We start from the raw sequence: 11,812 nt of genomic DNA, 5'->3' as shown, positions 1-11,812 counted from the left end.
CATCAATAAAACTGTACATTTATAATAAATCTGTACAATTAACCAAACACTGATCTCTTAGTGGTAATTACTAACTAACTTTAGAGTCTAATCAGAGTCGAGGCAGAAATTTATCATTCACCTGTGTTTAGCAATCCGTGGTTTTTTGTTCCATTTTTAAACCATATAAGCAACTACTTGAACGCTAACATAGATCCCCTATTTATTAGTAGAATAGGTATAAGAAATTTTTAATTACTCGAATAAAACTTGAAAGATTAAAAAGTGACATTGTTGTGTATACTTGCATCGAAGTTGAGCCTTGAATCTTTGATAACTGTCGCTTTCGTTACAGCAAAGCTCATTACTTGCTCATTAATTACACTATATTTGTCATTATTAAGATACTTATAAACATTAAAAAATTTGATTCTTATTCTTTACTTCCTTCTAGATATTCAACTGCTTTTTGCAAAGATATCTGCATCATTGTGATGCCTTTTCGATAACTCGGCGAGGTGTTATAATAGGAATCCTTTGGAGTATTTTTAGTTGTGTTTGAGAAGCAGATTCTTCATTCAGTGCCTAAATTCCTCGATTTTTATGTTTAAAGCTTAACTCTTCCATGGCAGTAGATCACTGCGTACCTTCCTACACATTATGTAAATTTGAAAAACTATTATTAACCTATATTCGCTAAAATGTCATGAATATAGTTGAAATCTATTAAAAAATCATTGTAATGCTTAGTTCAAGTATTATATTTGTCGCTCACTTTAACATACTGTTTCTCATAATTTAGAAGCACAAATTATATTTTCTTGAAGTAGAATTTTGCGTATCATTCATTAACAGGGATTTTCTGTACAGCCCTACAGATTTTTTTGGATGAAAACTTCTTAACTATTAAAATGTTAAACAAATGCTACTCTTATAATTTTGAAATGTACTTTTTCCTTTAATAAAGTCTACGTTGGAATTTCAGAGACCTGTGATCATACCACAATGCCGGCAGATGTGCAGTGGACAAGAACCGCCAGCGAAAGTTGTTTCGAATCTTGAAAAGTGTAAGTTAAATAAGCTAATTACTGCCTTTGTTTGCATTTAAACTCTCATTTTCGTATATGACACGAAAGAACGCTTTTTGTACCTAAATATGCAGAACTATGATATATATTTCCATTGCGACATTTCGTCAAAAATATTTCTGATCCACTCATAATGCATTGCCCTAAGAGAACTACAAAGTTACTATCGAGCTGGCATTTCACACGTAAATACAATGTTCACATGTATTTTCTTTCGCTTTATCTATTTCTTCTGTTATGCTGGCTGCAACGTGCTAATGGAAAACATGCTTCAGAGGGAAACATATGCCTGAAACAAATGGCCTGAAAGTAGGCTTTTTACTCGTTCTGTAAAGAATCAAACAAAGGCATTCGGGTGTCCCCTTGTGCGTGCAATTTACGTATTGCGAGTGGTACTATACGTTGTGTATAAATAGGTATATTTAGTAAATAAGTAGGTATATACGTAGTGTATCGTGCCTTCTGCCTGTGTAGTTTAACTAAACGTTTCTTTTTATCGTAATTAGCAATCAACCGCATTACCCTTTTGGGCCGAGTGGGTATTGATCCTCAGCTTCGAGGGAGCGATGCGAGTCCCGTCGTTGTATTCACTCTAGCGACGAATCATAACTATCGGTAAGCGCTTCACATTTCTCCCTGAATTCCTTCACGAAAGAAAGCTTTCTTACAAAACTAAATAATTGTTCCACCCTTACATTGTTATTTTCTCTCTGTATGTGGTATTGTGAGTCAGTCTTTCATTTACTCTATTTAATTTCACAGACCTGATCTCCTTATAGCATTTTGCACTTATCGTATACTTATGAGAGAACCCAGATTGCCACAGATATATTTCAAAATCACATACATTATTTCTTCACACTTATTTTGGTGATATAGTAATCAATCTTGCGCCGCCATCATTCTATAATAACAATTATGTGTTTATAGTACTCGTCTTAGTGTATTAGTTGTCTATGACTAAACGCGACACTTATCCTTCACCCTGGCTGAGCTGTAAACCTCCATGTATTTTCATATATTTTTTGTAGAACAAACGATGTCAATAAACAATAAATAGTGCAGCATTCCTATCTACAGATTTGCTTAGCTCCAAATAACTGAACGTCTATAGGAATGATTACACAAGCATAGACCTAGTTTTTTTTATAGTTGTTTTTGATACCCAAGCAATACCCATACTCACGACAACGGTGATACAGCTTCTGTTTCTGCAGAATACATTTTACATTCAAGTGAAAATATATAAACTATTTTTGTATCTGGCGCTTATAATCTTATATATTGATGATTCCAAATAAAATTGTTTAGAGGCGCATTGTGTATGTGTGTAAGGCTACTGGATGAATAATTCGGACATTTCCTGACCTGAAACGTTCTACCTTCTCCCAGAATGTGTTATCTTACCACACAAAGCCAATGGTTAGGAGCTACAACTACATAAAATGAAGCATCTTTTCAAATAAATGTCTGTAGGCTTCTTTGTGTTCCACTTCCTTTCAATACCAGTAAGGAAGTACTATTTCATCGATTTTTCGCCATTCTTCGATGAGTTTTGTTATCCATTTTAGTTTCGAGACGGGAGAAATTCAACAAAAGACTGAGTGGCACCGTATTTCAATATTCAAGCCGCATTTACGTACTACTGTTTCACAAAATGTAAGAAAGGGTCACCGCGTTTTTATTGATGGAAGGCTTGTCTACGGAGAAATCATCGACGCCAGGGGTCTAGCTCATACAACATCTACAATTGTCGCTTGTAAGTGTATTTTTGACCTATCGTTAGAAATATGAAAAACGTTGCCATAGGAAAGTTTGATCAGGTTACTAAGTAATAGAAAACCCAATCACGGTCAAGAGCACCCATGCGTTTTGCCAATTTGGCAGTGTAGTACCACCTTTCGTGTAAAATTCTTACTTATAACTATATATTGTACCGACGATGCACTATTATCGGGACAAATGCTATTTTTTCGAGTAATACATCGTCCTTATAAGGGTCACCGCGTGAAGTGCTTAGGGTTATGGGCATGGGCCGTAACGATATTCGTATTATCGATGCAAATTACTTAATATGTTCTCAAAAGAATATTATTATACTAACAAGATCGAACCAGTTAGAATTGTCTAAATTATTGTAAGTCCGAACGTTGAACTAGGAATAGATCTTTTGGAGTGATTTTTACTTTTCATATTTAAATGCGCTTTCATCGTTGTGATAGATTTCGGGTGAGGTGTTTAAGACATCATCCCTTTAAGTAACGAACCATTTTTCTTACTTCATATTTATTTCCAGCGGATGTGATTTGCTTTGGTGCTAGTCCAGAAGCATGACAGAAACAGGAAGAAAAGATGAGTTGATATAGATTACAATAGAATTCTCATACAAGAATGGTCGTCCTGGAATGAAAGTGTTATCCACTCAAATACTATTATGCTACTGTGCCTGTGATGTATCTTTAAAAAACCTTTAGCAGATGTACTGTATTGTAATATTACATAATATATAATAAAGTTCATACAAAGTACGTTTTTTCTATATCATCCTCAGATTTATTTGAGGAGCGAAATAGCAAAGCGTCTCGGCGTAACTTACATTCATATCAGCCATTATTAATGCAAAGTAATGAGAATTTTACCTAATATAACAGCATGCAATTTTCGATTTGCCTTTTTTGAGCAAGTTAGATATAGAGGCCATGTTACGATGACAAAACTCTTATGCCACGGCAGTTGATATTTCTGATACCTCATATGTCATAGACGCGGTACTTTGCGTGACAGCCACTAAATCTCAAAGAAAAGAGGCACTTTTAATTTGCCACAAAAGTTTTCTCTATCGCACGAAACAGGAAAATATTTTCCTGTTTCGTGCGATAGAGATGGATCGGATGCGGAGATCTTTTGTTTTACAGTGTTTTAGAAACGGCACCATCTATATGTTCTAAATTATATTTTTTTCTAGAATTGGTGAAACCTTCTGAAATTACACAGGTAAGTTGCTTTCAGCTTGCTTTGCTTTTATAAACGTTTTCAACGTGACACTAATAATTTTCAAAGTAGAGGAAGGGTTCGGGCTGTGATAATTGCTTCATTGAAAAAAAACACCATGTAAAAATATGTTTGTCTAGCCTGTGCTCGATAAGTAAATTTCACAATCCTATTTTTTTTTTAATTATACCTATGTAACGCATAGCGAAATATTTTTTTTAGGCCAGATTGTTATTGGTTATGTCAATTTAAAAACACATCTCTAATCGTCGTTGATCTCATCTCAGATTTCAAACATTTACAACAAGTAAAGCAAAACACAAAGCATCGATATAGAAAAATTAGTTTTTATTGAATGATGAACCATGAGCTAAACTCATGTTTAAATATACATTGGTTTTTGCTACAGAAATATCTTTTTAAACACTATTTGAATTCCGAAAAAAAAAAACTGTATAAGCGAAGAAAGTGATACTGAATATTATAGTTACAAAATGTAACTAGTAGAACTTCAGATAAAATATTATTATTGATAAATAAAGAAAAATACAAACAGTAACTGGTTCGGTTCAGCTTGTGCCAGTTTGCCTGCCTACCTATCTACCTGCGGTGTTTTATTTTCCTCGTGGTATATTTATGAAACATTATCGAACAGGTGGCATATGGGCAAAACTTACCTTTTATGTTAAGTATCACAAACAAAGAATTGCTGTCTTCTTGCTGAACACACACCACTGGCCATAAGCGTCACAAGCGATATATTAATAAGTATTCTAGAGCTGAAAGTACTGCTCAAGAATACTTAAATTACATGTAGGACTTAAATGGAGCAGCCCACGACGATTAAGAATCGGGGTGCGCTGCTACACCACTTATATTTCAATTTATTAGTTTGCTATTGTCTCGTCACAATGCCTTTCTGCTCTTGCAAAGTATTTTACACACGCACAGAGCATTCATAACGATTTCACAACATAAGCACCTAAATTTCCCAGTTGCTCTTGCTGTGATCATAAATCAAACGGAACTCACGTAGAAACGTCCATCCTTCGCGATATTCAATAATCAGTACACATAGCACAGCATGTCTATCTTTATAGGTAGAGGTAGATCGCGCTGTCCTGTACGTAGGCAACAGACCTGCAAACAAATTATGATGCTGCACTTTGGATTTTTTTGCCGCACAAGAGGCAACATAACTGCGTTGCTTGCTTTTGCAGCAGGAGAATGTATTAAAAGAATACTGCGTTCCCAATTCCTGGATGCATTCTCTCGCGAAGGGCGGACAAATAGTACTTATTTTTTCTCGTATATAAGGATTACAGTGTTAACGTGACAATATCAAACACAACATCAACCCTTAATACAATTCGACACAGATGCCGTAAAGGGATTTCAGTTCTATTCACTACTATTATCCGCCGTGTCATACATGTCATTGGCGGAGCTGAAACAGTAGCGACCTTTGGATTCCCTAGCCATAGGTTTAGTCATTTGAGTCACCGGGCACACTCTTCCATATACCATAGAATTATTACATCATTCTCTAAAAAAAAAAAAACTGTTCTAGAAGTTATCTCTTGACGATGAAAAGCTATTTAGAAAGCTGCCACGCGATTTACCGTAGCCTCCCCTGAAACCACCACCACCTAGATTACCACTACCACTAGCAAAACCTCCAAGTCGGAAGCCTCCAACAAAGCCACCTCTATTGTTCCCCCTGAAACCACCACCTCCACGTCCACCAAAGCCACCAGCTCCGTCCTTTGTATTTCCCTGGAAACCACCCCTTTTATTGTGACCCTGGAAGCCACCGCCGCGGAAGCCCCCCGAAGACCCAAAACGATTTCCCATATTATTGTTGCCATTTATTGACCCGCTATATCCGCCAGGACGTCCATTACCGTAACCATTTCCGAAACCAATTCGGCCCATAGCCACCGCAGGCGAAAGCCGGGCCGTTTTAATTGGTGGTGGCCCATCGCCGACTTCGTTTTGGCTTAGGAAGCCAACGCCACCAGCTGGGATGTCCAATCCAGACGAACCGAAATAACACAAACGTTTAACAACGTTTATGAGAGCCATGTCATTCTCAGGTAATTGGCCCAATAATTCTGGGTCTTCAACTACACGATGTAGAAGATAATTGAAGGGCTCATATAGGGCTACAATAGCTGCAGCCAATTGTACGTCCATTTTGAATGCAATCCAATTGTCCACCACCACAGTGTTGGGGCTGGTAGCGATTACTTCTCGGGCGCCGAATAGAAGAATCTGTAGCGGCGTTACCATTGTCATCTGTTTGCAAGAGACTGCGCGCGTACGAACCTTCAAAGGATAAATAAGACGAGGGACGACGGGCAGCGATTGATACAAAAGTCATTAGTCAAAGTATACCATGTACATGCTATAAATGAGGGAAGAAAATCGTGTCGTATCAAAACAACGTGAAAATATTCACTGATTACTGCCTTTCGTAACTGGTTTCTCTGTTAGTTTATAATTTAAGTAGAAATACATAACGTATAGTATGAGCCACGTCACAAATGCATCTTATTGCCATAAAAAAAAAAGCAAGAGCTACTACAGTCTTTTAAGCACCATAATAATTTATAGCAATTTGTGACTGAGAATAATATAATAGTGTTGTTGTGAGTCTTTAGCCCCATTAACCACTGATTTCTCAAACAATGCCATACTTCTATGAGCTACAATGCATAGCTTAGTAACACTTGCCTTTTCGCCAAAAATGAAATATGGTGATGGAAATCCCGATTTCTGCTGGAGGGAATTGCACACCGATGTTTTGTGGACAAGAGCACATTTTCCTTCAGTTGTCAGAACTTTGCGCTTCTCCTGATGGTAGCAGATATTCGGGTAGTGGCCTGCAATGAGCAGTCCCACGGCGACCTCCAGTACTTTATCTTCTCCCTTAAAATTATAAATGGGACATTGAAAATCTTCTTCTGGAAAGCCAGCATTCACGAGTATTTGGCATAATTGCTGCTTAGCGTCGTGAGTAATTCGCATAGTCGGTAGTGACACAGACCACTGATCGCAAAAATTCTGTTCTTGAGTCTCTCCTCCGCGTAATCGTGCCTGCTCCCACTGCTGATACACATTGAGCATTGTCAAGTGATCTGAATATGCACCACCTGAGAATTTGCGATGCAGATATTGCAGCCGGCCCCTAAAGGGGGTTTCAAAAGGCTCTGGAAACGTCGAACTATTAGCCGAAATAGTTAGCAACGAATCTGCGCAACCGCATATAACGCTCAACACAATCATTCGCCCCAGTTGGGGTTCGATTGGCATACGTGCGAGTATTTCACCCAGTTTGGTAAGTGAGCCATCCGCGCTGAGAGCACCCAAATTCCGAAGTGTTACTTCGGCTTCAACAACAGCATCAATTGGAGGCTGTTCCATTGCTTTATTAAGAAATGGTGTAATCTCACCAAGTTTAAGCAACTTGATGGACAGTGCCAGTTCATGTAGAGGTGTTCTGAAGATCTCGGGGGTGCTGTATTGATCTAGACGTTTAAAACGCTCCCGGCTAATTAGATGGAAGCACATGCCCTCCTGAACTCGACCGGCCCGACCTTTTCGCTGCTCCAAGTTTGTCTTTGATGCAAACACTGTAGCATAGTTTGTCATGTTATTATGCGCTGTGAACATCTTCATTTTAACCTTACACGTGTCTATAACGAAGGCCACATCGTTGATCGTAATCGACGTTTCAGCAATATTAGTTGATAAAATGACTTTCATACAACCAGGCAAAGCGGGCCGAAACACTCGACCTTGATCTTCTTTTGGAATTTGAGAATGCAGTGGCAAGATCGTGAAGTTATCTTTGTTTCCAAATACGGGATCTGCTTCGAGGTGTTTTAGGAGGGCAAAGATCATGTTCCATCCAGGCAGAAAGACTAATACCGCAGCATCTGCCTGCTGTTGTTTACAATACCTCAATATGTCCGCAATGAGCTCAAAGCTAATTTGACGCTCGTCGATCATAGACATAGCGGCAGCCACTTGGGGCCCAAATGACGGATCGGCCACTTTATTTAAGTTTTCGTCAGGTTCATCTCCAGGAAAGTCATCATCGTCATCGTCGCCGCCTCCACCACTACCGCTTTTATTTTTCCGCTTTTTTCGCGCGTCTGCCGGAAGCTTCCATTTCAGCAGATCAATGGTGTCCTCGAGAAACAGTTGGTGTACGGGAAAAGCGCGACCCTGCACCTCAACAACTGGAACGTTATTACCAAAATATTCCTGGAACAATGTGATGTCAATTGTCGCCGACATGAGTATAACACGTAACTGTGGGTGCTTTCTTACCATATCCCTAATTACCACCATGAGGAAATCTGTGTTGATGTCCCGTTCATGGATTTCATCGATAATGACGTGGCTCACACCTCGTAGCCCACCTTCAAGCTTACGGAGCAGTACCCCAACCGTACAGAAAAGGATAGAAGCGTACGGTCTAGGAAGGAGCGACTCAAAACGAACCGAATAGCCTACGCTTTCACCAAGTTGTTCGCAGCGCTCCTCAGCAATCCGCTCTGCTACAGAAATAGCCGAAATACGACGTGGTTGAGTAACAACGATGTTACACTGGGCGCCATCTTCGACATTGACGAACGAGTCTAGAATATACTGGGGCACTTGCGTTGTCTTGCCACAACCAGTATTGCCGCGCACAATTGTAACCGGGTTCGCATGAATGGCGTCAAGGAGCGCATCATAGAATTGATACACAGGCAGTTGTTCTCGTTTCTGGATCATCTGGCGCAGTTCCGGATTGTCCAGCTGATTATTATATACCTCGAGCATTTCCTTTGAGATCTGTTCCATAGTCATTGTAGCAAAACGATGCTCATCGAGATTTTGTTGAAGCCAAGGGTTCCAGTTCACCATTGGTGGCGACCACCCGACTACGCCCTCTGGTTGGCCTCTACACTTTGGCACTTCAGTAACCTGCTTCGCTCTGATGGTAAAAGGTTTATTAGAAACAGGTGGCTTATCGGGTACATTCAGTGGAAGATCTAACATTTTTACCACTTGATTCACCTCACATACAAGCTCAGGGTCTATGTTGAACTCGAATTCTTTCATTGCTGTTATTTCCTTCTTCTTTAATGTGCCAGAAAAAGGTTCGATTTCCCCAAGGTGGTAAAGTTGACGAACCATTGAAAGTGCGCAGGACTTTGATGCCGTCTGTTTGTTTGATCCTTGTTCACGGGCAGTCAAAGAACGGTTTAGTCTCCGGATAAATATAGTTAATTCGGCTATGAAGCTCATATTATGGGCTGGGCCAATATTTCTGTAGTTGTAATCGGCTGTAATACGGTTCATCTGCATGTACTGATGCAGCTTACTTTTGGCGTTCTCAATCGTCCAGTTGCCGTGTATCTCGGCGTTCACGTCCAGATCCTCAGCGTCCTCAAGGTTCTTCTTGTTTTGCTGTAGCATTCGTTCGACGTAGGCTTCGCCCATACCTCCGCGGTAGGGTCCAGCACTATGCTTCGGGGCTTCGCGAGGTGCATTCCAGCGAGGTGTGGCCTGTTGCCCACCCCCAAAAAGCGACGCATTACTTCCCCCTAAAATCGAAAACACAAAATTAACTATGAAAAATCACTAGACGATAAGGTCAAGTTAAGTCTAATTCTCCTAATTATTCTTTTACCGTATACGATTTGACTATTGATGCTTCAGCCTATGAGGAGGCGTGTCGTGTTTAAAGTGCAGAAGTTATATGGAAACATGTGTAGGTACACTGCCTGTCCGTATTGACACAGAGACAAAATGGAAATTAACACGTTTCACAGTTTTGTGAAAATAAATGCAGAGAAAATTATAAACTGCTGGCATTCAAAAGGTATAAAGAAAATCCGTACAGTATCACTGATGAACAGTAAAAAAATATCGTGTCTTATAGTAACATAACAAAGAATATACGAGAGCGATTAATGATACTAAATGCCGGTTACATATTAAGTAAGTTGAAAAAACTGCAGGAGCTTGTGTCTAGACTTAAATAGTGGGGGTTAATATTGCAACGTACCGGTGGGCATTTCCATAGGCACTTCATTTTGCAACAGGCGACCTTCTCGCACCAAAAACTGAAGAAAGTCTTTAGCAGCATTGGTTTGTGCATCCTTTTTATTCGTTGAATTTCCAACTCCGGTGTATTCTAACCCCTCTACCCGTACCTCACATAGAAAACGCTGTCTATGTTTTGGGCCTGTCGGATTAACCTGATAGCTTGGAGGTTGACAGCCATTTTTGCCGCACCATGTATAAAGAAACGACTTAGTAACATCACCCATCGTTCGTTACGAAGACAATTGACTAACTTAAGCTAGATAATCTGCTAAACACCCAACGCAAATGCCTGAAAATGATAGAGAAATAAAACACTCACAAAACATTCACGGCTCATAAGAAACAACCAATTAAATTAATTATTCCGTCGAATTGGCTAAGCAAACCAAGCCATACAGCCAGTCGGCTTGGATGCCTTCGTACAGTATTTGTTAGGATTTAACTTGAACACTACTAAATCGACATGAATACCTTCGATCCTTGGACCAATACCAAGACATACATATACGCTTGGCTCAACACAAAATCTAAAAGGTAAACAAGGCAGTTTAATAAGCATATTAAAAACTCACTCAGAGTTGCTTAGACGATATGTCCTTCCAATTCGTTCCTCCGAAGATATAGACAATTCGTCTGCTCCCCAAAAGATCCATCTACCTGTATTGCCCTCTCTTGTCAACAAGGTCATGCCATACGCTTGATGCATATGTCGAACCGCTCAGTGTTTCTCACCGTGTCATATACTAAACTGATTGTCAGCATTATAAATGCGACACCGACGAACATGAAAAGCTAGAAGTTCTATGAAAACGATTTATTTGGACCCACTTCTAGTAACTCTCTTTGTTACAATTATTCCTTTGAATTGTCGATTTGTCCTGTTAGTAAACAAAACCAATGAGTGTCTGCTTGCAAATTTAAATGCCCCGGCGAATCCGTTATACAACATTCTTTGCCCGCGTTCGATAAAGCAATTTTGTCACGTTTTTATCGTGCCTACGTAATAGTGGACGCCTGAATTATGTCGAGTACTGAGTAAGTAATAAAGAATGACTGAATAGGTTCACGTACAATCAAGATTGGATTGAACGAAGTGTGTTACAATGCTACGCTAGCATTTCGTTTAAATGGTGAATATGTGTGAGTCCATTTGATTTGCTTTAAGTGCTGAATGATATAGTTTTTGTTCTTCAGGTCAATTTGTATTAGATTACAGCGACAACTAAAGGGTATAACAGACGTGAGCGACTGCCTTTCAGACAAGCACTAATAAATTACACACTATTTTGTAGGTATGAACAATTCTTGTAATAATTTGTCATGATTTGTTATGTGATAATAATTTTATTCGCAGAAACTGCAGATCATCGACTATTGAAATTCTATCACTGGAATATATTTTACAACATTATAATATTTTATTAAAACAATGTTTACCTTATTTACACACATGCGATGTATAGATACTCGCTGGCGGATTGTAACCAACGTCTTCGAGCAAAATTTTATTGATAAGCAATACGAAAAATGCCGTTCCATTGAAAACTGGGAGATTTCAAATAATTTAGCACCATAAAATTGGAGGAAAATTAATGGAGTTAAAAATTTGTTAAAAACCTGTATTCTGTCTTACTAATATTATATAT

The 11,812-nt window shown here is 39.0% G+C and overlaps 3 protein-coding genes across 12 annotated transcripts in view; 2 read left to right on the top strand and 1 right to left on the bottom strand.

Moving 5' to 3' along the window:
* mtSSB (mitochondrial single stranded DNA-binding protein) overlaps positions 1–3,668 on the top strand; it is a 4,270-nt gene extending 602 nt beyond the window's left edge. For both annotated transcript variants that reach the window (XM_022831739.2, XM_022831747.2), the window contains exons 2-5: positions 965–1,046; positions 1,574–1,682; positions 2,639–2,826; positions 3,364–3,668. In XM_022831739.2, coding sequence (XP_022687474.1) covers positions 965–1,046; positions 1,574–1,682; positions 2,639–2,826; positions 3,364–3,401 — 417 coding nt within the window. In that variant the 3' untranslated portion in view covers positions 3,402–3,668. The remainder of the gene's footprint in view (positions 1–964; positions 1,047–1,573; positions 1,683–2,638; positions 2,827–3,363) is intronic.
* A 115-nt stretch (positions 3,669–3,783) lies between these two features.
* LOC111259549 (uncharacterized) overlaps positions 3,784–11,812 on the top strand; it is an 18,913-nt gene continuing 10,884 nt past the window's right edge. For 7 of the 8 annotated variants that reach the window (XR_015310658.1, XR_015310657.1, XR_015310652.1 and 4 more), the window contains exon 1: positions 10,919–11,201. Coding sequence is in view for 1 of the 8 variants with exons in the window: in XM_022831705.2 (XP_022687440.1) it covers positions 11,188–11,201 (14 nt within the window). In the remaining 7 variants the exon portion in view is untranslated. Of the gene's footprint in view, positions 4,062–10,918; positions 11,202–11,812 lie in introns of those variants that run through there. The other variant, XR_015310659.1, reaches the window with a different exon arrangement.
* mle (dosage compensation regulator mle) lies at positions 4,386–10,798 on the bottom strand. 2 transcript variants are annotated; one of them, XM_022831541.1, is made up of 4 exons: positions 10,739–10,798; positions 10,126–10,455; positions 6,795–9,661; positions 4,386–6,386 (listed from the first exon to the last, which is right to left on the bottom strand). In XM_022831541.1, exons 2-4 carry the CDS (start codon positions 10,388–10,390, stop codon positions 5,625–5,627), a joined length of 3,894 nt encoding a protein of 1,297 aa, XP_022687276.1. In that variant the 5' UTR covers positions 10,391–10,455; positions 10,739–10,798; the 3' UTR covers positions 4,386–5,624. The 2 variants fall into 2 exon arrangements, with proteins under 2 accessions (XP_022687276.1, XP_022687290.1); XM_022831555.2 differs by having other exon boundaries at positions 10,126–10,480; positions 10,739–10,789.

This window comes from Varroa jacobsoni, unplaced genomic scaffold (assembly GCF_002532875.2).
Source record: "Varroa jacobsoni isolate VJ856 unplaced genomic scaffold, vjacob_1.0 scaffold_33, whole genome shotgun sequence".
In the NCBI taxonomy this organism is placed as follows: Eukaryota; Metazoa; Arthropoda; class Arachnida; order Mesostigmata; family Varroidae; genus Varroa; species Varroa jacobsoni.
This window is presented reverse-complemented; position numbering and strand designations above follow the sequence as displayed.